Raw genomic sequence first — 27361 nt, 5'->3', positions numbered from 1 at the left:
TTTTGTTAAGAAGCCATTGTCTGTATCCACCTGGTTCAGACAAGTGATGCAGCCAAGCCTGGGGAGAGGAAGAGGACAAGGACAGAGATGCCAGTGTTGGACACGTTCCTGCAAGGAGGAGCCCCAGCACTCGGAGCACTGTCACTGGCCAGGGCTGTGCCAGCATCAGTGTCCTGGAGAACAGCTTTAAGGAAAAGAATCTGCAAGCACCCCCAGATAAAAGCATCAATCACAAAAGTTTATTTTAGGGAAGTATCCAAAATAATTGTATTTTAAACCTCCGTGCATTTGGCAACAGATAGACCTTGGAACAAAGTTTCTTTAAAGTGGAAACTGGCCACTAGTTGGACACTTAAATAGGAGGTTGGTTTGGACATGTTTAAATACACATTTAATTTTTTTTTTAAAAAACAACTTTTATATAAAAACCTGTTGTCAATTGTACAAAACCTTCACAGTAGAGGCCTTGCAGCAGCTGTTTGTGAGTGGTGGCAAAGACCTTTTCAGACAAGGCTCACCCAGTGAGGTAGGAGAATTCTTCAGAGATGGCACCTGAGGGCTCCTCTCCAAGCTGTGGATGTGCTTTGGGCTTTGCTTTTAAAGTGAAGCCACTTTTCAAGTAACCTTTGTACCTTAAACCGTTACAAAAGAACATTTTTGTACCAGGCTGGGGTGGAACCAGCTGTCCCCGAGATTCAGCCACGGGGCTGAACAGTAGAACCAGGAAAGTTCCTGAAAGACCAGGGATGGCAACAATTTATGCAGCAGTAACTCCATGTCCCAGGAGAGCTCCCAGCAGCTCTCACCCAGACTCTTCTGCACAACACACAAACCTAAAGCAGAACCAAACCTAAACCTAAACCAGCCCCAGGAATGCTGTCCCTGGGAAGGGACAGTGTGGGCTGTGAAGCCACAGCTGCCCCACGGCCCCTCAGCCTTCCAGCCACTCGTGTCTCTGGCAGGTTGGAACTGGCCTGAAGCCACATCTCACCTCTGGCCTTCACCGAGAGATCCCCTGGGAGCTGGAACGCAGCACCGGCGATCCCAACGCGCTTCCCGGGCTGCGGGGGACCTGGAAAAACCCCAAAGCACCGTGAGGAAAGCTCAGCCTTTCCAAAGGCATCAGCTACTGCCAGAGCAGGGGTAGGGGGAGATCACCACCTTCAGAAACCCCTGCCCAGCCTAGCAGAGAGGCAGCACAGGGCTGTAACAGCTCCCAGCGAGACAAGAACCATTAAACCCCCAGATGAGAATCCTGGTCCCAGCAGAACCCTACCTGAGCTTTTGTCACGCTGTGAAGGGATCCCAGGCTGGGGCTGCTGGCCAGGAAGGAGGAGTCTGAGGCCATGCTGTTGACCAGCTCATCCAGCACCTGCAGCTGGCGCTGGAGGCTGTGCAGGCTCCCGGCCGTCTGCCGCTTGCCCTGCAGCAGCACCTCGGCCTGCTTGGCCATGCAGCGCCGCAGCTGCGCCTGCAACACACGGCACGGTCACAGGGGCTGGGCACACAGGATGGGCACACGGGCTGGGCACACGGGCTGGGCACACCAGGGTGGGCACACCAGGGTGGGCACACGGCACCGTCACAGGGGCTGGGCACACGGGCTGGGCACACCAGGGTGGGCACACGGCACGGTCACAGGGGCTGGGCACACCAGGGTGGGCACACCAGGGTGGGCACACCAGGGTGGGCACACCAGGGTGGGCACAAAACGCATTGGCAGCACTGTGTAAAGTCAGCCCTGAAGGCTGGAAGGTGCAGTCTCACAGCACAAGCAGGGGGCAGTGGGTTTGGGAGTTATTTTTAAATAAGCTCCATTTTGATGGCTGTGTTCTAACAGAGCCTGGACCTTAAGGTGATCAGGGTGGTGCTGAGCTCCTCTGTCCCGTTGCTGATACACCACAGGATGATAGAAATGAGAGAATCTTGTTGGGGTACTCCAACATCCAATTAAGTGCCAATTAAAGTTACTTATCTTGCTACAGCCAGGCTTTTACTGCTCCCACCCAAGGCTCCTCTCTCTGGTCATTACAGAGTGGATTTGCCCGAGCTGGAGGAGGATCCCCACTCCCCCAGGTTGTTCAGATCATGTTTGGAAGGGGCCCAAGGGATGTGAGGGGCACAGATGTGGCACCTTGAGCCTGTCCTCATGCTGCTGCAGCTTCTCCCGGCGTGCCTCTCCCCGCCACTGCTCATCCTTGGGGGAAAAAAAGCACATTCAGCCAGAGGGACCAACAGAGCACCAGGAGCAGCCACTTGCCCAAAGCATTTTACCAGTAAGAAGAATCTGGAAATGTTGAACTTTTCTTCCAAGGAGAGGAGCTGTCTGTCAGCAGCAGTGAAGGGAGCAGGCTCTGAGTTATCACACTCACACTGCAGGCTCCTCTTTCCTTCCAATGATGCTTCCAAATCTTCCAAGGGGTCTGGAGAAGATGAGCGTGAAGATTTAAACCCCGTCCTAATCTCATTTTCAACCTCCAGGTTAAGCAAGGTTGCTGCACTCTCCATTTCCCTTTGTCTCTCTTCCAGGTCTTGGGTTTTAACCTGCAGCACAAAACACTTGGGTTATACAAACACCAGTCTTTAACCTAAACCTGCCTCACACTCTGACCTTGCAGGGCCTTCCCAAAAGCTTTCCAATTGCCAACAACATTCTCTTCTGTTTTTAAAGGACTTCACAACAATTTCTAAAGGGTTTATTGAAGGACTAGAAGAAGTCAGGCAAGGTGAATCACTTTTTAATTTAAATTGAGTATCTAAAGAAGAAAAAGCTGGCCCAAGCTGGCACTGGCAAGTTGTTAAATGCCTGCTGAATCTGAACATTGCTAATATTTAGTGATTTGCATAAATGACAACTCTAGGTGTATTTTCAATCCTGAGTACAGGAGGGAGATTTAAAACCAACACAAAATGAGCTTGGCTGAAGCCATGAACCCTCAGCCCCCCTGGATGTGGCCCCCAGCTGTCCCTGGCTCTGGGAGTGGCTGCAGTCCCCCCTGACTGTGGGGGACAAGCTCAGCCATGGCCCTGGCACTCTGCAAGCTGCCCCCTCCCTGCTCCTGCTCCTAGGGAAGTGCAGGGAGATGCCTTTTACTGCAGCACCCACCACACAACAGGAGCTCAGAGACCCCTGACCCCTGTGAGGCAGGAACAGGAGTGACCTGGGTGTTGTGCAGCACTGGCAATGTCACAGAGGGGTTGCCTCAAGTCTGCTCAGGAAGTTGTTGCATTACTTTGTTCCTCCAATGACAAAATGGGTGTTCCATCATTCTGCTGTTTAAAACAACCCAAACCCCCAAACTTTCCCCACTCAGCAAGGACTTACTTGCAGTTTGCTTTCAAGCTCCATCCTTTGCATTTTCTGTGTTTCTTTCAGATTCAAGATTTGTTTTTCTGCTTCTCGCCTCTCTGACACTATCTGACCTTGAAGTTGCTTTAGCTCAGACTTGGAGACCTCCAGTTCTTTCTGAAGACACTGTATTTCTCTGTCTTTTTGTTGCAACTGTAATTCTTTTTCTGAGAGCTGATGTTCTGTAAAGAACATTTAAAAAAAAAATCCTGATTAGCAAAACTTATCTTGGCCCACTACATACACAGCAGATATTTTCCAAACACCAAGAACCCAAACAAGATGAACAAAAATATTTGTTGTGCCATTAGCCTCAGCCCCCAGAGATGGTGGCAGTTCATTTGTGCAATGACTCTTACTGCTTTTTTTGATGGTTTCTTCAAGAGCTGCACACCGGGACTCCTCCTTTTCCAGCTTCCCCAGGTTCTCCTCTGCCAGCCTGACTTTAGCTATTGCCTGCTCCAGTTTCTTGTGCTGATCTGTTAGCTCCTTTTCCAACAGGATTTTCTGATCCTTCACTTTAGCTGCACATTCTTCCAGTTTTTTCCCTTCACGTTCTGAGTTTTGCTTGAGGCGATGAAGAACCTGCCAGAAACCCCCCACACTCTGAGCTTGAACCAGCACCAACTCAGGGAGAACAAAAACCACCACAAGAGACATGAGAGAAGTAAAACCAGCATAAATTGCAAAGAACTGCAGTCTAACAGTGCCTACTGACAAAAACTGTTTGTCAATTTTTCTTCCCTCTCTCATTTTCAGAACAGCTCCCTCAGTTTTCCTGTTGGGTCACCCTTTGCTGAAACTCCTCACCCAACCCGAGCTAATCTGGCCAAACCAATCTGTGCTTTTGTGATTATTTGTAAACTCACTCCTCAAACTTTTTGAATTATTTTTAAGGTCTGGAGGAAGTGAGGCAACTCAGGGCGCTCATTACCGCTTCCTGTTGGGCGAGTTCTGTTTCCTTCTCCTCAATCTTTTTCTGGAGCTGCTGCAGTTGGCTCTGCCTCCTCTTGTGCCTCTCCTGGCATTCCTTACGTTTCCTTAAATACTCTTGGATCTCTTCCTTCAGGGCTGCCTGCTCCCTGAGCAGCTCCTCCTGCTGCCTGGAGTTGTTTTCCAAATCCTGCAATGGAAAACAAAAGCACATGGCAGGAAGAGCTGGGAATAGGAACCAGCCCCAGGGTGAATCAAAAGGAGCCACCAGATAAAGAGCCAGGAGGTGCTGCTTGGTTGGTTGTTTTTAAATGATCTTCTCCCTAAGAAGGAATAAAGCCACTCCACACTCAGCAAGAAGAAGGCAATAAAGCAATCCCTGCTCTCAGCTCTGCAGGGCTCTGGTGTTCAGCTCTGCCCTCATGAACAGGTCAGGAGCAACAACAGACTCCCAGAGTGACCATAAGGATGGGTTTCACTAAGACCAACCTGTTCCACAAGGTGCAGCTGCTGCCTCGTGTCATTCAGTTCTGCTTTCAGTGTTTCCAGTTCTTCCTTTTTCCCTAGAAAAGTATTTGGTGACAAGAATTTTCAATCAGCAGTTTGAAATGCCAATACACAGAAATTCTCTCTTTTCATGAGCAAAGAGTAAGACAAACACAGTTTATGAAATGTCCATCTTTTCAACATGTTCAATTCTTTCTGCCTATGGACATGTGAGCATGCTGAATGTTTAATATCAGACAGTTCAGTTCAAGTGTGTCTTTGAACAGAATTTCTCTTCAAGTGTATCACTGCTTAAACCCCAAAACTGATCTTTACCTTGGAGATCCTCCTGGACAGCAACGATCTCTGCATTCAGTGATTTCTTCTGCTTGTTCAGTAGCTCCACCTCCTGCTGCAGGTTCTTAACATCCAATTCCACTTTTTCCATGTTGGACAGAGCAGTTCTGTTGCTGTCTTCAGCAGCAGTTAAGTCTCTGTAAAATGGGAATCACATTCTTGGTTAGTTGGAAATCCTTGGTGAGGACTTAAAAAATGTCAGTGAAACCCTTGAGCAGTCAGAGCAAGACAAATGGCCTGTTCCAAGATGCAACACTTTACTTTTTGTAATATTTCTCATGGCATTGCAGGATATAACAAATGCTGCTGATTCATCAGCTCCATTGCTGAATATTTTTTTAAATCTGCTGTAGAGAGGCTTCAAGCAAAAGCTCCACAGAACATAAGAAAATGCCTGCTCTGTATCACTGGGCACCTCAGAGTTAGAGCTGTATTTTTAATTACACCACACAGACATTCACACACTTCCCCACCCCTCCTGATCTCTGCAGAAATAAATGCCTGAACCTTTTGGTTTGTGACAATCTCTTCTCCAAACTCCTGGCGTCCTCCTCCAGCCTCTCCTTGTCCCTGCTCAGAGCCTCGATGCTGCTCTGCAGAGCCCTCAGGTGGGAGCTCAGCTGCTCCTTCTCCTCGCGGTCCCTCCTGAGGAGCTGCTCCTGCCAATCCACCTCCCCCTGCTGGCACTGCAACAACCTCTGAGCATTCTCCAGCTTTAACTTCTCCTGGGGAAAGGAAAAGAAAGGAAAACAGGCATGGTGAGCACCACATTTCTGTGGTCCAGAAGCAGAACAAGTACTGACATCCTTGGCTGCAGCCAGAGTGATTTGGGTGCATTCAATGGAGGAAGGTGACAATAAAATGGTTCCAAGTCCTTGGGGACCTTTTCAATGCCAGAGATCCCCCAGCTGAGTTAAACTCCTTCCACACTCATTGTTTGGAAGTGACAGGATCCAGATAAAAAGACTCTGAAATTCCTAAACCCAGCACCCATCATTCTACAGCCCCAGAAGAGCTTCTGTGCTCTCACATACACCAAAAAATCCCATTATTTTAAAGGGCCTAGGCAGATTTAAGACTTTTCTGTGATAAGCTGAAATCAGATTAGAAACTGATTGATTTAAAAGTGTCAGGACTCTGTTACCCAAGGCTTAAGGGAACCACAGATGTCCCAGTTCCTGCACCAGCCACAGAGGCATTTCTCACCTCTAGAACAGCCACCTGGGTCCTTTCCAGCTCATTGACCTTCTGCTCATGTTGGAGTTTCAAACCTTCCAGGTCATTCTTCTCAAGCTCCAGCATTTCCAGCACATGTTTCAGTTCTAGGGAGGTGAAATAAAGAGCAGTTATTGGATTAGGATGAGAACTAAAGAGCTCTGTGTGCTCCTTCCCAATCTGCACAAAACCCAGTAAATCCCAGGACACACCCATCTTGTGCTTGCTGATTTGACCAAGTACTGCTTGAAGATTTTCCTCCTCCTTTCTAATATCCTTCTTTAGGACCAAAAGCTGTGCTCTTCTCTCATTCATCTGCACATCCAGTTCATTCTTCTCAACACTAAGCTCTTCCAGAAGTACTTTTATTTCCTGTGAGAATGTATCAGTGTTACAAGGTTACAAGGAACACCATTCTTTGCAATTTAAAATTAATATTTTCTTTGAACTGAAGTTCTAAATATTTATAAAATAATTTAACAGTCTGTCATCAATATTGTGGTTTAACAAACAAAAAGTACAGAATATTTAAGTAAAGGTCTTGTTTGCTGATGATTTAGAGTAGTAACTCTGCAAAGATTTTGATCTCCAAATCTTACCACAACATTGTCATTCAAGTGAATAATAGGCCTTAAAACAAAACCAGACAAGAAGCTCTCACAAAAGAAAATAAACCACAAAATCTAATTAGCCCTGATACTTGGTTTTGATTTCAGCAGGGAAGTACAGAATCCTCTCTGTGCAAACGGGGATGGGGACAGACTGGGGCAGCTGTGCTGTGTTTTACACACACTGATCACACTGACTTCCTTCAACAGCTGCTCCCCAGCAACAGGAAGTCATTCACAGACTTATATTTAATGTAACTAAGCTGTGAGGGGACCAATTCTGTAAGAGTTACTGGAACTGGGGAATTCTTCTTTGTGCATCTGGACCAAGCTTTTAGTCACACAAACCCATAAAATTCCATGTTCTATTTCTCAGTGGGTCTGGGGAGGGCACAAAAAGCAAAACTGATTTTGTGGAAACCTCCTGGAATGTTTGTAGGACTTCAAGTCTTTTGCTACAACGATTTGAAAACTCATTTGGGAAACTTGCCCTTAATTGGAGAAGCTTTTCATGTGCTTCAGTCTCTCCATCTCGAAGAGCTTCCTTGAGGTCACCTTTCCTTTGGGAAATGCAGTCCTGGAGGCCATGGAGCTCTTCTGTTCTTTGAGTCACCTGCTGCTCCAGGAACAGGAGCTCTTGCTTCTGAGCAGAAATCTACAGTGGAGAAGTTTAACAGAAGAATCAGTGCAAGCTTTTGTTTTTGTGGCTAAACGTGAAAAAAACCCACACGAAAAAGTGCATCAGAGAGCCTGGGATCATAACTGTGAGACAAAGGTTAATTCTAACAAAATGGACAGCCCAGGGTTAATAGGCCAAGCCTCACCTGATCTTTCAATGTTTCCAGTTCAGTTTTCTTGCCCTGGACAAGGTTTTCTGCTTCTCTGATGATCTGGAGATGCTGGCCCTCGTTCCCTTCTGCAAGTCGGATGTCACCTTGGAGCTTCTGAAGGCTGAGAGTGAGGATTAAGGCAGGAGTCAGCAGAAGTGAGAATATCTTGGGCAGTGACTCACTGGAGGAGGACATGTTTAACTTCATACAGTCCATGGTAAATTGAAAGTCCTCACCTTTCAGTCAGCATTTCTATCTTCTGGTTTAATGACTGCAACTCAGAGTCTCTTGCAGCCACCATTTTGTTGATTTCCTTCAAAATACCTTCTTGTTCCCTCTTAAGCTGCTCCAAACTCCTCGTATCTGTCTGTAACAACCTAGAAGAGCATTTATGCCTTTTTATATTAACATTTTAACAGCTCTTCCTCTCCAAGAGCAGTGTCCTGATACTGGAAAGATCCCAGTCCTTGTCCTCACCCCGTGAGACGCAAACCCAGAGGAGCACCCAGGGTACCTGAGCTGCTGAGTTGCTTTCACAACTTTGGTGGCTGTTTCCTGAGCCCTCTGCTCCAGCTGCTCTGCCTCCATTTCAGTGCAGGACAAATGGTGTTTGGCACGATTGTACTTCTGCAGAGTCTTTTTAGTCTAGAGCAAAAATTGAAGATTGAGACAATACATTTCACCTCATGCTGCATTTGCTGTTTAAAGGTGAGCTCCTGGCTTGAATATTCCACCTCAGCCTTCTCCCTCTTTCTACCACGAACAACCTTTTCTCCTCTCTTGTCCAGAGCAGGAAACCTTCCTCCTCTTCAACAAGGACTGAACAAGTTCTTCTAGCACAGTTTATTTCCCAACTTACTTCCATATAGAAGCATTTTAAGAAGTTCCAGGTTACCCATGTGAAAATAAACTGCCTAGACAAACAAAACCACACTCAAATCCTTCTGCCCTCAGGGCTTTGCCTTCCCTCACCTTGCCCCGGGTGCTCTCCAGTTCCACCTGAGCCTCTGTGAGGAGCCTGTTGGCCTCTCTGAGCTCGGCCCGGCGCTTCAGGAGCGTTTTCTCTGCACACTCAATCTCCTCTGCAACCTCTTCCTGCTGCTGGAGGGACTTCTCCAGCTGCAGCTCTGCAAGGAGGCTGTCGGTGTAGCCATCAATAAAGTCCCTGAAAGGGTGGAATTAAATACAACATGGAATTAAAATACAAAGATGCCAAAGATCTGGGAGCCTGTTGAAGTTCTAGACTTGGGAAAAGGATGAGGTATTTGCACAGGCTGCCTTTCAGTGCCCGTTCCCACCTGTGGGTGCTCCGTTTCTGAGCTGCCTGGCGCAGATTTGCCACTTCACCTTCCAGCTCTGCCCTCTCCTGCTCCAGTTCTTCAACATTTCCATGCAATCTTTCCACCTCCCTTCTGTATTTATGCTCAGCTGCCTCTGAGCATTTCTCTTTGTATTTCTGAGACTTTAAATAGCACACAGTGTCTTCCAGCCTTGAGACTTCACTCTCCTGCACACAGAGAACAGAACAGCACAATCAGGATCCATTTTCCAGCTGAGGCCTCCTGACACCCAGGAGCAGCTCCAGCTGGCAAAGGCTGCAACCAGATCCAGGCCCTTCCTAGCAGGGAGCTTTTCCTAGAATACATTTGTCAGTCAGCTCCCAAGGGTCCCAGCTGCAGCTCTGGCTCTTACCAGGTCCTGATGCTCAGGCACGTTGCAGAGGAGCACTCCCAGGGGAATGAGGGGCATGGTGAAGTTTGGAGGCAGGGGGCCACAAAGTGCCTGGGATCCCAGAGGAGCTGGGCCATGGGTGGTGGGGCCAGGAGCTGCTGGAGCTGCAGGAGGGGGGCCAGAAACCCCCACACCCTGAGGGGCAGGGGCCCCATCTGGAAGGGCTGTGTAAATAACTGTGCCCGGGGGTGGCACAAAGGGAGAGCCTTCAGGGACAGGAGATCCTGCATTCCCTTCACCATCTTCTTTTGCTCTTATTTCTTTAAAAGAGATAAAACCAAACATGTTACTTTTAATAACTTTTCCAGTAGAGATAGTCTTCAAATGCACATTGTAAATTCTATGTAATTTACAAAAATGTTGCTTAAACAAAATTACTCAACAGTAATAAATATTTATATTCAGAAAAAAAAAACAAACAAAAACCAACTCTCTGTGAACTCTAAGCAAGCCCATCTTTAGTCTGCCCCTAAACATTCTGAGACTGACTTACCTTTGCCAGAATTTGCTTTGTACAACCTATTTCTGACTGGTGAGTAAACCCAACACCCTTGGCTGGGCAAGTCCTCCCTCCCACAGGGCGTGTCCTGAGCATCCCCTCTCCTGGCTGGGGATGTGCCAGAGCACCCCAAACACACCCCAGAGTCTTTGGTGCTCTGGGAAGCAGGAGTTGAAGCCTAAAGAAAAAATACAGCATGTGTTAATCTAGAAATGATAAATCATGGCAAATAAAGGAGTTGTTGTAAACATTCTAATGATTTTTCAGAACAGGTTACACTTACTCTGCTGTCTCTCAGTTCTAAGCATGATGCTGCTTTAGAAGCACTGAATATATTTTAACAGTATTGGTTTTAAATGCAGACAAATATTCTCGTGGAAGAAATGTTTGTCTGCAACATCTCCTTTTATCCCTTACCTAAATGGATTTTCAGCAGTGCCCCCTGAACAGTTCTCTCACCATGGGATGGACCTGGGCTCCCATCAGCACAGTAAAGGCCTTTACCAGGGAACATTTGTGTGTGTTTTATTTCAGTATTTCTCCTACATGCCAGCCAATGTGTGTTGTTAAATTTTCCCCAAACCTACTAAATTTATAATGCACTTTCCCCCACCAAAGGGCTTTCCACAAGGAAAACAACCCACAGCAGGGTTTTTAGTCCTGACCTGTGATGAGGGCAGGTAGCACCAGTATCTCCCTCTTTTCAGGGGCTCTGCTGTACTGGGGCTGTGAGCATTCTGCTGCAAGAGCACATTTCTGAGGGCTGCAATTTCATCCTGTAAGGTTTCAATTTCATCTTTGTTACCTGCAAATTAAGCACAATTTTAGAGTCAGCCAAGGCAAGTAGTTAAATAAATACTGCATTCAACTTTTCTCTCAATGTTATCCAGTTCAACTGGAACTATATTTTTAAAAAAATGATTGCTGAGGGAAACAAACTAAATGTGATCTATAATGACAGGCATACACAGGGGGTTTGGTGGTTTAAGATTGTGGAAATACAAGCTCAGATCCAGGTAAGTGCTGCTCATTTTCCTTACACAGAGCTCTGCCAACGTCCTGAGCAGTTTAAATGGAATACTCAGCACAATCAGTGTTTCCTAAAGAGCTGTAAAAAGTGCAAACTAATGAACATTGACACATATCCTGTATAAACCTGTACAGAGGGTTATTCTCAACACTATTCTCCAGATTCAAACAGTGAGAAATGGGGAATGACAATCTTTTGTATCCCTGTCTGTCTGCAAGAAATGGAGAGAAAAGAGAAATTACCTGTCCCAATATTATCCAACAACCATTTCAAACGGTCAATCTCTGCTTTTTGCTGTTCCACAGCCTCACTTAATTTATTAATTTCAAACTTCTGAGTGTCTGATGCAACAGTTTTCTCACCAGCTTTCTCCATTTCCTGCAGAAGCTATTGGAAATAGAAGTTTAAATCACAAAAAGCTCCCACTCAATGCCACAAAGCTGCTCTTCCCATGCCCTCATATGAGGGATGCTTGGGTGAACAGGTGATGGATGGTTTTCCTAAAACTCAGCTGCTCCAGGCAGTGAAGTTTTCACTTTGTTCCAGGGCAGGTGTCAGGGGAGGGAAGAACACTGATTTGGGACAACTTGAGGGGAAAAGGGCAGGGCAAGAACCTCTAAACATGACATTTCCAGAAACTCACTGGTGTTTTATCATACAACACAGAGCAAACAACCTACTTGCTCTTCCTTCTCCTTCAGGAGTCGTTGTAGCAATTCTCTTTCTGCTTCTGCTTTGGCAAGAGCCTGGGAAGCACGAGCTGCCTCAGCACAGAACTCCTGGGCTTCCTCAAGCTCCTGAAATGGAGATTTTCATTTGAGCTGTAGTTTGCAGGAACGTTTCTCAAGCTTGAGCTGTGCCATTGTGAAAAGTTAACCATTGAGAAGCTGACTGCTCTGCAACTCCAGACACATGTAAAATACTGTTTCTCCTTCAGCTTCACAGTATTGGTACAGAGGAGATGTTATTACGTAGCCAAAAGTGCTCCCCAGTTTGAAAAGGAGTTTCTAGTCCTTTCTTTTGTTTTTCTGGCTTACAGAACAATGAATTATCTCTTGTTTGCCTTTCAGTCAATAAGAGATGAATGATCTTCCCCCTCCCTTTCCCTCCCACAGCAGGAACCTGTCCATACCCACATTTCCTCCCTCATCTCTGCGCCTCAAACTCTGCCCAAAGCAAGAGCTCCTGTGCAGCTCAGAACAATTTAGAAGAAAGCTCTGAAGCTCATTTGAAGGACACCAGCCCTGCTCCCACTGCAATGGCATTAACAAGCAATTAATTAACTGCCCATGCTGCCTGACCTCAGCTCTCTCCCGGCGGATCCTGAGCACAGTTCCCTGCAGAGCCTGGAGCTGCTTTGCAGCGATGGAGAGCTCGGTGGCTGCCAGCCTGTCTGAGGTGACCACTGCTCTCTGCAGCTCCTTCAGCTCCTTATCCAGACTCAGCACTTGCACCTGTGCCCTGGCATCTTCTCTTTTTCTCTGAAAGCAGAGAAATAGACTTTTACAATGTACCTTCATCCTCCCCCCTACCTCGTTTCATATTATTTAGAAAAAAATCTAAAGTGAGGACAAGTAAAATTTAAGGAAAGTCAAGACGTTATATTTAACATTTGTGTTCCTATATGTGTTGTTTTAGCTTAAAAAGCAAAAATCCACAAGTTTTTGTTTCTCTTTCCTGAGCAATCAAACAGTGCACAGACCTGCCCTCACCCATTCTTACCCTTTTCTCTAAATCCTCCAGCTGAGCAAGAATGGCCTCCTTTTCTTCATCTGCCTCCTGGAGCTGCTGATCAGTCAGGCCCTGAATCTCTTCCATGCTCTTTATTTTTTCATGTAAACGTTGAATTTCATTCTCTAACTGATGCACCTTGTTCTTATTTTGCCTGTTTTCAGCTTTAACCTGTAAGTAAAGGTTAGAGTAAGTGGCCACACATTTTTTTCCAATCAAAAGCCACTCTGTTTTAATTATTTAATTAAATTTCTGGGAAATGCAGTTACCAGCATACTTTGCATCAAAACAGAAAGGAAAAGTAACTACTGTGCCACTGTAACTGTAATATTTTAAGACTGCCTCAGTTATTTTATTACAGGTATGTATAATGATCTTTCAAGAAGATTCAGAGCTGTATTTTTCTAGTGGTCATTAAAGTCTTTGTTGCCTCTGAGACAGATCATTGACTAAATTCCAATTCACCAAACAATCAGGTAAAAATCAGGAAGATATTAATGAAAAATCAAATCAGACTCCACTGTTACACAAAGGACAGAGCACAGCAAAGCTTCATTGAGTGAAACTTGATCCTTCAGCTGCAGGTTACATTTTTTAGACCAAGCTGAAATTGTCTCACTCTTGTGTTGTTTGATACATGCCTGTCTGTATTTCTCCTGTATTTCTTCCAGTTTCTCCTGCTGGGATATCACTTCTTCCTGCAACTGCCTCTGTCCAGCCCATGCTTTCTCTTTTTCCTTCTGTGCATCAGCAAGGATGTCATTGAATTCCTTCTGCAGACTTGCAAGGTTTTTCCCTAAAATATCAGCTGAATTTGGACACCTGAAAGGTTCCAAGACAGAAAACAGTGATTTTAAGCTGTGATCCCAGGTACTGAAATCATGACTAACAAATAGTGCAAGTTTGAGAGATGCTGTGTAATTCATGCAGGTGAGGTTGGAAAAGCCCTCTGAGTTCAGCAAATCCAACCACTCCCCCAGCACTGCCAAGGCCACCACTAACCCCTGTCCCCAAGTGCCACATCTGAATATTTTTTAAATCCCTCCAGTGCTGGTGCCTCCACCACTGCCCTGGGCAGCCTGTTCCAATGTCTGGCAAGACTTGCAGTGAGGAAAATTTCCCAGATATTCAATCTGAACCTTCTCTGGCACAACCTGGGGCATTTCCTCTTGTCCTGCTCCTTTCACATGCCCAAATCTCACACTGTACTTTTATTTCACTCACTTCATCTCTCCTGCTCCTGTCTGTAGCCTTTTCCTGAGTTCATTTACACAAGCCATGACATCCTCAGGATGAATTAAGTTACCAACTGCATGGTTTAGTTGATTCTGGAGATCTTTAAGCTGTTGTTTTAGGAAATTATTGTCTCCCTAAAAATAGACCAAAAAAAAAAAATCACACAAATTAAGCAAACAAATCCACAAGTGATAAAAGCTAGGATTTTAAATACACCAAAAACTTCACCTGCAATTGCTTGAACTGTAAATGCAACTTGTAATTTTGCTGTTCCTTTTCTTCTGCCAGTTGTGCTTTGGTCTGAGCATTCTCTAACAGTTGTCTTTCCTTTTCAAGTTCATCCTGCAGGGCTGACAGCTCCATCTACAAAACCACAAAACCTCCACATTAATATCCCCACTCCCAACCCCAACCTGTCACCCAAACACACAACAGATGCATTTCTTAAAACAGTAACAACATGACAACACCTCAAAAAGATCCAACAAAACAACCCCAAGCAAACCATCTGCACCTTGCTTCAAAGCAAAGTTCTAAATCCCAGCAAACTGCCTACACCAGCAGTTTGTGATTTGGCTTTGGAGGTGAGGTGTCCTGGGCTAACAACTCTGGCAGACTAAAGCTCTGCTCTTACCTGGCTAAGTTGTTTCAGTCTTTCAAGTTCTTCTTTTTGCTGCTTGGCTTCAGCCTCTCTCTCTCTTAATTGAGCTTCCAGCTCAGCCTTGTGGGTGCTGACCTTCTCCTGAGCACCTTGCAGGGACTCATTTATCTCCCTCTGCTCCTGGAGCAAACTCTCCAGCATTGCAATTTCCTGGAATTTAATACCCATTTTAGAAGGATGCACATGGGAGAGCCAAAATTTAAGAGTATTTGCCTCCCTTCCCTTTAACTCAGGAACTGCATTAAAACTGGAAGGGGGGTGGCACTTCTACCTGCAAGGTCAGGCCAGTGGTGCCACTGACTGTCCAAAATCCACTCCCAGGTTAGAAAGGGGGAGCTGGAAGTGAAACAGAGCTGTCCCAGGAGCTCAGGCTCACACAACACTCATCAGGATGCCAGACAGCTCTGGGTCATTGGCTGACAGGACAGACCCCAGCTGCTGACACACACCCTAACCCCTGGCCAGGGTCAGAGGGTTCACTGACATCCCCACAGAGTCACTGCAAATCCATTGCAGTGATGTCTGCAAGGTGAAACCTGCACTTTGAGCCATGTCTCACAAAGCACAGCTTTACTGCATGTCTCTTACCACTGGCTTTAAAGGCCAGATTCTATTCTTGAGGTGTGTGGGCATCTCATCATGTTACCATATCAGAAATTATTTAGTCCAAGGAATTGTGCTCTCCTAGTCCCAGTCTGATCACCAGCTTATTTTTCTCCAGTTTATTCTTAGATATCTAAACTTGGGAAAAGAGGTATTAAGCCTTACTTTTCTCATATTTTCTGCATCCATGGCAACCACTTCCAGGTTGTTTTTATCCTCCTCCAGACCTGCCAATCTTCCCAGCAAAGATTCTTTTTCCTTCTGCAACTTCTTACACTCCTCATTGGCCTGTTTTGCCTGATGCTTCACACTCTGCAGGTATTCCTGTAGGCCAGTGATAATACTTTCCAAATCCCTTTTCAGTGCTTCATTTGTTGCTATTTGACCTGCAGGAATGCAAAATGAATTGGAGGTAGTTAAGAAGCCACATTTATTTACCAAGCAAACCAAACTGCCTTCCTTCATCATTTCAAATGTTTGCCACTGGAGTAAGTGAAAACAAGTACCTGGAACTCAAGGAGAAAAGATTGGTTTTAAGGTTAGGATTCCCAATATTACTGTGTTAAGCTGACCACTGGAAGAGTTAAAAGGAATTGCAGCTCTTTGTGCATTCCTGCCCCTCTTTCCCAAGCAGGTAGAAGCGAGGTGAGCACACACAGTTTCCTTCACATCATTTAAGAATAGTTTTTTAGCCCTTTCGTACCTATTCTGTATTTCATTTGAGCAAAGATAAACAAATCAATCCTCAATTCAATTATCATGTTGCCCTAAGTAAAGAAATACCTCGAGACAAAAATTAAAGTTTACCATCAGTGAGCTGCTGCTCCAAATCCTTGATTTCCTCAGTCTCCTTGGCAATCCTGGAGAGCATCTCATCCAGGCGAGTCTCCAGCTGCTGGCAGTGTTTGTTCATTATATCCAGGTGCTGCTCTTTACTTGCTTTTTGAGCTTTCATGTGAGCCTGTCAAGTAACAGAAAGGTAAAGCAGGGCACCAGCACAGATTTAAAACATCAAATTGGGATTTTGTCCCAGTTCTGCAGTGTCCCACTACCAGCAAGAAAAGCCACAAGCTCAGCATACACCGTGGTGCTTTGGGGTTTGTTACTTGCTGGAATTTTCCCTCAGTCCTGCCCCACAAAGGACCCCAGATAAGCAGCAATCTGTGACTACCAGCATTGTCTGCAGGCTCCCCCCTGCCCAGGCTGAATAAAGCCTGCATTTATAAATTAGTACTCATGGCTACTATCTTTCTTCCTGCCTTTATATTTTGTTCTACCACTTCCTCTCTCAGTCAAGAACAAACATGATTTCTCCCAGAACCTTTAATCCTGTCATCCTGCATTGCCCTCACAGCAGATGATGCATTAGAACATGTCAGGTCAGCACTTGAATGAAAATACTCTGAATAAACAGCAAGTTGGGTCAACTTTACAGTTACTAAGTAAATATTCCTATGTAAATCTTATTTTATTAAAATATTTCTGACCAATACATCACACAGCTCACACAGACTCTGGCAAGGACTTCATGCATTTACATGAATTAACTGATTGCTTCAGCTGTTTACAAAAACTTGGTTATCAACAGAATAAAGTGTTATTTCTTACCAGTGTGAAATTGCTCAGAAACAACTCAAATGTCAGAAACTTGGAAAAATACAGAATTATACTGTCATGATTAACTGCATGTTTTTCTTATTGCTCAAAAAATAAATCAAGCTAACAGCAGAAAATTTAAATATGAGTTCTCAGAAAAAAGAACACTTACAAAGTTGCTTCCATAACAAAAGTAAATGGGTAAAACCAAAGCTTTTTGTATTTTTAATGGATTAAACCGGAAGTTAACTTAAACATCCATATCAGCACAGTTCAGCTTATCACCTTGCTAAACACAAACTGCCCTGCAGCCTTCAAAACCGAAATTTCAACAAGTAAAACTCGAGCCGCTGCCACTCAGCCATCTTGCTGCAGCTGCCGAATGGCACCAAAAATGCAGTTTTTAAAAAGAAACAAAAAGCCACAGGTCCCCGGCCACTTACAGCTTTGCCTTTGTCTTTTCTTCCTGAGACAGCACTTGCAGAACGCCCCACCCCTGAGCGGGAATTCATTTGAATAAAGCACCGGGAGCTTCGGCACGGCCGGGAACTGAGCGGAGTCTCCGCGGGGCCGGGGCGGGGGCCGGGGCCGGAGCCGGAGCCGCCGCCGCCGCCCGGGCTCCGCTCCCGTTCCCGGTCCCAGCCCCGTTCCCGCCCGTCCCGCACGGCGTTTCCTGTGTTGTGATTCGAACCGAGGGGCGGCCGCGGGAAGGGCCGGGCCCGTTCCTGCCCGGGCTCCGCTCCTGTCCCCGAGCCCCGCTCCTGCCCCTGGACCCGGCCATTCCCCCGGGCCCCGCTCCTGCCCCCGATCCCCGCTCCTGTCCCCGGGCCCCGCTCCTGCCCCCGATCCCCGCTCCTGCCCCCGGGCCCCGCTCCTGCCCCCGGGCCCCGCTCCTGCCCCCGGACCCGGCCATTTCCCCGGGAGGCTTCCCAGAACGCGCTCGGCCCTTCTGCCACCCAAGAGCCGAAGAAATTAAGTTTAAAATACGAAAGGAGCATTTTAAACAAGTGTTTGCGTGCCTCTGCTGAAAACGGAGCCAAGAATAAAAATACTTTCATTTCTCACTTAAAAGCACCCAGCTGGCTTGAAAAACTTTCGTTTAGAGATACAAGCTTTTAAAAAACACTATTAAAGATAATTCTGTTTCATTTTAGTTTCATTTCTAGAAGTGTTTGCAGTAGCTGAGCACAGGTGTAACTCAGAAAAAGCCCTGCATCCCTGCTGGTCATAAAGTTAGGTGGGAGCCCGGGCTGTCCTTGGCACCCCAGCCCCTGGAGCTGTGACCTCTGGGCCTTGCTGATTCCCTCAGGACTGGAGGTGACAGCAGAGAAAGGCTGGATAAGCACTGCCACACACAGATCTTTAAAAACCTTTAAGGCCAGACTCCACAGAAAGATGCAGGAAGGATTTCTTACACAGAAATTGTCTGCAAGGCTCTGCCCAGTGTGTTTGTGCAAAACAAAGATTGAGTTCTTACTGTGCTCTACAGCATCTGCTGGGAATATGAGTTGTTCAAGTGTTTTACCAAAGCTGCTTGGTTTGGTGGGATTTTTTAACTTTCAAATCATAAGGTAATGACTTTGATAAACAGCAAAAGAATATAACTCATTAAAAAGGCACATGTGAATGGGCACCTGCTAAAGCTGCCTTTAGTCCATTGCACAGAATATAACAACTTCAGATTCTGGTTTTACTTACATGCCTTGGATCCTCAGGATTTACAGAACCAAGAGAACTCTGCAAATCTTCAAGCTCTTTTTGATTTTTCCCTATTTCTCTTTTCTGTTTCTCTATTTGTTTTTCCAGTTCTAAGGTTTCCTTGCGTAGCTCCTGCAGAATTTGTAACTTTTCACTCAGTTTCTGTTCAATTGCTTCCTTGCTGGCCTGGGAGAGCTGGAGACAGCATTAGGATGTTGAGTGGTTGGAAACAGAGAGATGATCAGGAATATATTTAACATTTAAATAAAGACAATCCTGGTCACTGATTTTCAGGCAAATTTAAAAATTAAAAATAGGAACAATTGATGACAGTTGAAGAAGTGGAAGATGCTGTTTTAGTTTAATGGTGATAAATTAATTCTTGCTGCCAATTCTGTAGCCACATTGCTTATCAGCTGCACAACTCAACCTACACAGCAGGTTCTTCCAAAGGATTTGGGGAAGGCAGCAATAAATCAGCAGCAACATGGAACAGATGCCATTAACTGCATACAGCTCCAACAGCTGATTTATGAACAAGCTCTCTAAAACCTGGAAGATTTTTCTGATGCTTGACACATGGATTTATGTCTGTACAGTGGCCTCTTTATAAGAATGGGGAGAAAAAGTTGTATTTTCTTACACTGCTTCAAACTCCTTCCCTTGCTCTTTGTGGAAAAACTTACTTTCTTCTGAGCCAGAGCATCCTCCAGTTGTTGCAGTTCCTCTGTTACTTTCAGCACTTGTTGCTCTGCGTCTCCAATTTCACTTTGCAGTTCTTCTAATCTTCTTTGTGCTGCAGACGAAAGAAACCCAACATAAAACCCACAAAATACATGATAATATTATAATATTATGTATAACACTGACACACAGCTGTGTATGAATACATTAATCAGGACAGCATTGACACCCTGATAATCACACCTAACACATTCTGCTTTCTCAGAAAAGAAGTCCAAAGTTTGTTTAACAAGTACAACACAATTAAATTCATGCAGCAAACCTCCCTAGAAGTGTGTTTTCAATAACATGTAATGCTCTCATCCTGAGTTATCTTAAAATAACAGCAGTAAGAAACTGCAGTACCAAAAATACATCAAGTCCAGTGTTTAAAATCCCAGCACTCCCAGCCTTTGACACACTGTTTCTATTCTGATGTCAAGCATGTAACCACTGGAATAAACCACACTGCTACACATGTTTTTATCGTCATTTAATTAAAAAAAAAAAAGTTCTACCTGAATTAATCTTTTCTTCCTTATCCTGCAGTATTTTATCGAGACTTTGGAGATGCAATTCCAGCTGGGGTTTCCTACAGGAGTCATCTTCCCCCTGCTGCACTTTCCCAAGCTGCAGCTGCTGAGCTTGGTCAGAGATGAAGCCTTCCCTTATGAACATATTTCTTTTGTACCTGGCCTTGCCAATGTAGGGACTTTCACCAGGTACATTATCAAGTTCAACCTCCTGAAATGCAAGAAGCAGAGTCTTTATCTCAGAACTATGGCTGCAGCCAACTCCTAGCATACATTTAGCTCTCTTATCAAGCATAAAAAGGAAAACCAATTTGAAATTAGAAGAATAAGAAGAAAAGAGATTATACTTAACATTTTTGGCCTTGAACATTGTTATTTTAGAACGGAGTTAAAACCAAACAAACCCAACTGAGGTGTGCCCAGTTTGTTGCAGATGTCTGGAGGAACTTTTCCTTAGTATATTAAATTTACTTAGGTTATATTTGGTACATTACATTGTTGCACCTAAGTTTAGTCAGACATAACTTAATTGTAGTCTATGACTACTGATCTTTACTTTTCTTATGGATTTCATTCTGGCATTTTTGTTTGCAGGTATGACAAAGGTTGGGCCTTTAATAAAGCAGTATCTATTAGATTATAGGAAAACTAGTAAGGTTTTTATTTTCCAAGTTGAAGAATAAGGGAAACAGCAATAAAAAGATGCACAACTTAAAAATTATTACCTCTGAGGGCAAATAATTCAAGGGCTCAAATTTGACATCGATCTTGTAAAAGGCCAGCTCCTGCTCCAGCTCATACTGCTTCTGGCAAGCCCGGGTCAGCTCCACTGTCTTCTGCTTCAGCTAAAGAACCACAAACCCAGTGAGATCATCCCCTGGAATTCACTCAGCCCTGGCACACACAGTGCAGCTCCACAGAGAGCAGGGCACGGCCCCTAACGTGGGAACAAAGCTCACAGCACAGCTCAGGATCAAGGATATCACAAAGGGCAATTTTACAATGGTGACTAAGAGGAGACAAAAGCCCCACAGTTAATAGAATACAAATGATCACATGAAAGGCCTTTTAAATTTATGTACATCAAAGTGACAAGTTTATTTTTAAATGTAATTTAGGATAAAACAATAATTTGGGTATGATCCTTCAGCAAAATCTAGGCCAAAATAAGAAATATATTTGCTGCTACTAGTGAGCATGAGGGCTATTAACACTAATGATCTGTTAAAAAACCAAAATATCTCAATTGTCAAGAGTACAAAGTCTATGTATTTTATTTTAGCTTAACCATGTGCTAGATTGCTTTTGAGGTTATTTTTAAGTAAAGGTCCATCATGTGATTTCTTTTTAAATCAACTTTTCACACTGAATACCTGAAGGAGAACATGCAGCACAATTCCAATAGAGAGTGGAAAGCAGAACTAATGGAGGAAAAGAAATAGAACAGGGAAGGCTTAAAGAAAGATTTCAAAACCTGATAAATGTCATGCAAAAAATTAACTCTGTTTCAGAGAAAAGGGGGAAAAATAGCAAGAAAATTGTATTCCAAACCAGTGAATATAAAATCTCACTAGGATACTTCATAATAATGTTGCTACTTCAGGGAACGTGCAAATACATCCTAGAAATAAAACCAACCATGCAACCCAGGGGCACAGTGGGGCTACCTTGAGTGAGGAACAAAGGCTCTGCAGGAAAGGGACTGTGACAAACCCAGACACCAGCTAAAGGGAGACAGAAGTGAGCCAAGTTTGTCATCCAAAGGAGAAGAGTGGGTTCAAGCTGCAAAGCATTTGCTGCTAAATCTCCTTATACTGCAAACTTCATTTTAGAAGCAGACTGCTGGTGAGTGTGTGTGTGCTCAGAGAAACAGCTGTGGAAGTACCAGGTATGAGAGTCTGAAGGATACAGTTTTAGAGGACAAGTCTAACAGGATAAAATCCAAATATTAAGTTCCCATCAGGTCATTCAGAACCCAGCACTCTCTGTCAGTAGGACTTTGCCTGCATTTTATGGCCACCAATGGAAGAGACTCTAACACAAGACTTCAGGATGATGTGAATGAAATGGAGTTAAACTGGTGAGCATTACCCAAAATAATAATCAAGGGCTATTACTGACATACAACTTGTGGGCACATCTTGTTTTTTGTGAAAATAGCAATTTCCTTCCTTATTGCAGCAGCACCTCAGAGTCTGACCAGAATATATTCTCAATATTCCTGAACATCTGAATATGTTCAGGATATTCAGAACATCAGCAATTCAGCAGCTTAACCTTTCACCAACAAACAAAATTTTAAACAGAAATACATAAAAAATTACTAGAAACAAAGAAGTTACTACAAATCACAGGAGTGATATTGACTGCTGCTTCCATATACTCAACTTTTTCCACAAAAAGAATATTGAAGGGCAATAATCACTTTCTAAAGAGTTGGAAGTCTCTCAGTTTTAAAATGAAACCTTCAGTCACTTGAACTCCCACATTGACATTCTGAAGATTTCCTTAGTGCCAGGGATTATCTTACCAGCTCATTTTTGGTGCCCAAGTCCCTCTGTAGCTCATCAAAGCTTTGTCTCTGTTGCACAGCCTTTTCCTTTAGTGACTTGTTGAGCTCATCTTGATGCTGAAGTTGCTCAAGCACTTTGGTCTGGTTAAGTTTCACGCTCTCCATCTCCTTTTTTGTGTTTTCCAACTCTTTTTCTAATTTTTCTATCTCTTCTGAAAAACAATATCAGAGAAACATTCCAATAGAAAAATCTTTTCCTTCTCAACTTAAATTCTGTCTCATTCACTTTAGATTTCACAGATTATTACCCAAATTAAACCTCTCCAGAGCTTCCTGCCTGTCATGGTTTGTCACTGGCTGTCCATCCAGGTTTTCCAGTGCCCTCAGGTGGAATATGGTGTACAAGCAGTAGTGAGGCAGACTTGCAACTGGGTTTCCAGCAAGGAACAGAGAGGTCAGATCTTGCAGAGGCTTTAGTTTAGCTATATCGTGGAGCTAAATAAAATAGAGAAACAAAGCAATGATTAGGCATCCTTCTGAGAAGAATTAAACCCCAGGAGTGAATTTCTGATTATGTAGAATGTTTTATGATACATGTATTCAAAGACTTATTTTAACCTTTATACTAAAGAATAATCTCTAAAAACCTACCAAAAGACACAATATTATAACTAAAGCCACTTCTTAAAATCAAATTATTTCCTCTATAAAAAATGCCACTGCAAAGAGTGTAAATGCAATCAAGCTTTATCTTGGAAATATCAAGATACTAAAGCCTGTGGATGAATAACCCCCAAAAAAGTCAGGCCTTCCCAAACAACATAACACAGGTTTGTATCTTCACCACCTGCACAAGAGGAGTTTCTCTGATCAATAACTTTATGAGGCTCCCAACTGCTGCATTTCCCAGCAGACTGTGTGGAAAGACACCCAGCAATGACCCAGAGGAAGTCAATCAGTGTAAACCCCCAGCTCAGGCTGAGCAGTGCCTGTTTCTAACCAGGATCACTTACTGAGGACACTTGGTTCTGTTTCAAATCCAGGCTGCGCAGGGATCTCAGTTTCCTCCCTACCCACACAGGAATGTGCTCAATCTCATTCCCTGCCAGGTTCAGCCTCTGTAGGTTCTGCAAATGTTCTATGCCTTCAATTTTGCTGAAAATGAGAAGGAGAATGGAATTTGTCATGAATCACAGCAAATTTGAAGTGAAACTGAGGCAATATGGATAAACTACAACAAAATCTGTCACAATGAATTAACCAAGAGATCAGCAAAGCCATTATTTAGTGCCATGGACAATTGAAATAAAATGACACCAGCTTACTTACAAGTACTAAATTAAGACCAAAAATCATAGCACAATTTTCTGCCATTGTCTCAAACTCATTACTTTTGCATGTCTTCATTTCAATATTAACAATATTTTAATGTGTGCTAACTCCATTTTAATAGGCAAAATTTGCTCTTTCTCTCATGAGAACATAATGGCACAAAGATGAATCAAAATACAGTTGTTTTGTGGGGTTTTTTTCCCCCCATAAAAAGGAAGGACCATCTGTAAACTGACAGCATGAAGAGCTACATTTTTAGTGTTTTCACTAAAACTATTGAGGAAACCATGCTAGGTTGTAGTTTACTTGAGCATGAACATAAAGTAAACCATGAGTATTATAAGAAAGTACAGCAGGATGTGCTCCTGTGACTGTGCTGGTTTTTGGGTACATATGAGCTGTAAATAACCAAAGTGTGAAAACAGAGCAGGAGCTAAAAGCTACTTTGCCCTTTTCAATTCCTGTTGAGAGAGGAAGTTGTGTGAATGCAATGTGTAGAAATGAACTCTGGGGTTTTACTCACTTCCCATTGTAAATGTCTCTGCTGAAATGGCAGCCTCCCTGCTGCAAAGGCAGTTCCACAATAGTAAAAATCATAATTCATTGACAGGAAAATTAAAAGTGATGAAGAGTTTTGCTACTGCATGAACCATTACCCTTCAATGCTTTAAACAAGACACCAGGCTCTCAAAAGAGTTCAAAGGCAATTTAGGGAATTTATGGCCTGCCTGATCAAGCCCATTCAGTTTCCTCTCCTAAAAGAAAAACTTATTATATTACCTGTAATAATAACCAGTAAAAGTTTAATTAATTTTTAACGCACTTAATTGGGTTATTGCTCTTCATACCACTCTCTGTTGTGGTATCTGGAAACTTGCACTTCTGGCTTGGTTTCCAAGGAAAACAAATTAAACCCCAGCCATGTACACTGACAGCACTTCCCAGAACTATTCATGCTTCCAATACCTCAGAGCTTGAGCTCTTTACAGAGACCTCAAAGCCTCTTAGTCTTGACATAGAGCTGGGAAACTCACCTCAAGTGTTCACTCTTGTGAGAGAAATCAAGCAGGAAAGGAAAATCAGCTTTACAGACCCTGGGCTCCCCAAAGCCTGGGCTGGCTCCTCTCACCTGATTCTGTTGTTGGACAAGTTGAGCTCACGCAGCTTCAGCAGTTTATCCAACTTCTCAATCTTCTCTATTTGGTTGTTACTAAGGTTTAGCACTTCTAGTTTGTAGCACTTTTCCAAATTTTCTATGTACTAAAGAACAGGAAATCCCTTAGCATAGGGTTTGGGTTTTTTCAAAAGAGAAAAGCAGCTTTCTATTAATCAAAAATACCAAATACTCTAATATTTTATTAATCACAGTTCATTGTGGTATTCTATAACCCCCCTTTAGGTACAGTCTTCTACAGTTTTGGAAAGCTGGATTTTAAATTTACAGTGGCCTAGTTTTCATCTACATCAAAAGCAACATGTTATTAAAAAAAAATCCCGAACCAACCAAATCCAGAACCTAAAAATTCCATGAACTAATCTGTTTTAAGCATCATTCTAATGAGCCAATTCTTTTTCTTTTGCTCAAGTCTCAACTGCCTTTTTTTCAACAGAAGCTGATTGCAGAACTAGGCTAACAGAATTAGATTGCGCTATTTACATCCACTTAAAAATAAGCCTAATAAATGCTAATTATTCAGAACTTAGTTTAATTTCCAGTTTTTTTCCAAACACTTACCTTAAATTTCTTGTTCCCATCCTTTGGGGAAGAAAGATTCAGTGAGCTTATACAAGCCAGATTTTGCTGTTTTGACAGACCCTTTATAAGGGGCTCAGTTATGTACCTAACCCCTGGGCTAACACCACGTTCACCTGAAATTAAACAGAAAGGATTAATGATTTTTATATTTGCTATTTTCTTTCCACTGAATACTGGAAAAACATTGAAAATTATCCCCCCCCAGAAGCATTTACAGGAAGGAGTAAAAGTCTCATTATTCTCCCCAGCTTTCATTACTCCCACTTCCACATTTGTGTTAAAAATAAAATAAAATAAAATAAAATAAAAAAAAGATAAATCAAATCAAAATTTTCAGGCTTCTTTCCAACAGATCATACATCTTTAATCACACTGGCTTTTAATGCTTGTGGTATGTGCTTGGATAGCAGTATTATTGACTATACAATACCTTTCTGAAATTTAAAAGCAGCTCCAACATTTTCTGCTGGAATCTCCCACTGTTGGGCTCTCTGCTCCATGCTTTTGGCAGCTGCTGGAGGGGTCTGTTGGCCAAGACGTGGACGTGTGGCACCAGAAGTGACAGGTGACATTGGCTGAGGTATCAGGGATCCTGGTGCTTGTGGTTTTCTACCTGGAACTTTCCTTACAGAGCCTTTCTTCATTGTTCATTGCCAGAAATGCTGGGTATCACATGGCAATACCTGGAAGAACTGAAACAAGTATCAGTCTGTGTAGAAAGCTAAATCTCAAAGGTTTGCATGACAACAAAGGTGCCGCAGAAGCTGCCAAAAAACACATCTCCAATGGGTGCCAGCTTCCAGTTTTCCTGGCCTTGGGAAGAATTTTACCTTTATACTCCCACCCTTCTACAGCACAGCCCCAGGGACTGATGGAGCAGCTCTGTGTGTGCAGCTCATCTTCCTCCTGTCCTGCAGGCTGTGCTTTACACAAAGCCTGCCAGCTCTGGAGATTCTCTCAGCTCAGGCTAACAGAGCTGGCAGGGACACAAACAGAGGATTGGATCCCAACTGATCCCAAAGCTTGAAATCACCCACTTTGCAGTAAGAACAAATGCAAGCAGAAAAAGGCAACCAAGATTAAAAAAAAAATAGGATCAGTCCAGCACTGGCATTCCCAGAGTTTTCCTTTCAGCAAACAAACTATCCTGTGACTGCCTGGGAAATTCCAGAGAATGTTAACAGAAACCTCCCTCAGGGATGAACACATTTCCGCAGGGATAAGGGCAGGAAAAGTCATGTAATCCGTGTGACAGAGTCCTTGTAGCAACCATCTCCAAGGGACAGAGCTTTACTAACACCTCCACCCACTGAACAAGGAGCACATTTTAAGACATTCTTTAAGACAAAAAAGGTCTTCTGTGAGGGGAACTTGGAGCTTTGTGAGTGATGACACTGTGCCTTAAGAATATGTTCTTCATTGTCATGGATTTTTTTTCCTCCGAAATTGGAAAGGAAATGAGGACAAGGGAAGGTGGGGCAAGAAAAAGGGCCACTGTTTTCTATCCATTATTTAGAAACACAATTCACAGAGGATCAGGACAGTGAGACTGGAAGGCGCCGGAGAGGGAAGAAGATGCTGGCGCGCTACCGCAAAGCCACATTGGGGCGTTCCTCGTGTTCCAAGGAGCGCAGTTCGTGGTTTCACCGCTGCTTCCTGAGGACAGGGCTGTGCCTTCGCAGTGACAGCCCCGGGGATCGGGGCCCCGCGTTCTCCCGGCCCCCATCCCCTCCCGGTCAGCGGCCGCGGGCCGGCCCCCTCAGGCCTCCGCTGTGATTACCTGCGTTGACATGGTAACGCCGGCTCACCGCTCACCGCCGCGGCACGGCCGGACAGGGCGGCCTCGCAGCACTCCCGAAGGATGGCACCGGTTCTCCAGGCAGCTCTCCGCCGCCTCCTTCCCCTCGGCAAGCGATCGCCGCCCGCACCGCCGAACCCGGGT

At 44.1% G+C, this 27361-nt stretch overlaps 1 protein-coding gene across 1 annotated transcript; it reads right to left on the bottom strand.

The window, feature by feature from the left end:
• Positions 1–217: 217 nt before the first annotated feature.
• Positions 218–27361, bottom strand: CNTRL (centriolin). The gene is made up of 43 exons (XM_066562960.1): positions 27200–27361; positions 25850–26111; positions 25399–25532; positions 24793–24923; positions 23345–23486; positions 22640–22826; positions 22350–22543; positions 21193–21240; positions 20545–20664; positions 19805–20030; positions 19250–19359; positions 18564–18758; positions 16077–16230; positions 15435–15655; positions 14640–14816; positions 14234–14368; positions 13994–14139; positions 13411–13591; positions 12761–12940; positions 12340–12519; positions 11719–11835; positions 11281–11425; positions 10674–10813; positions 10003–10186; positions 9471–9769; positions 9077–9285; positions 8751–8943; positions 8293–8423; positions 8015–8155; positions 7773–7899; positions 7439–7603; positions 6553–6712; positions 6332–6447; positions 5633–5850; positions 5105–5262; positions 4772–4845; positions 4284–4472; positions 3709–3934; positions 3326–3531; positions 2275–2544; positions 2135–2197; positions 1277–1471; positions 218–1072 (listed from the first exon to the last, which is right to left on the bottom strand). The coding sequence occupies exons 2-43, from the start codon at positions 26061–26063 to the stop codon at positions 1001–1003; spliced, it is 6873 nt and encodes a 2290-aa protein (XP_066419057.1). The 5' UTR covers positions 26064–26111; positions 27200–27361; the 3' UTR covers positions 218–1000.

This window comes from Molothrus aeneus, chromosome 19 (assembly GCF_037042795.1).
Source record: "Molothrus aeneus isolate 106 chromosome 19, BPBGC_Maene_1.0, whole genome shotgun sequence".
Classification (NCBI taxonomy): domain Eukaryota; kingdom Metazoa; phylum Chordata; class Aves; order Passeriformes; family Icteridae; genus Molothrus; species Molothrus aeneus.
This window is presented reverse-complemented; position numbering and strand designations above follow the sequence as displayed.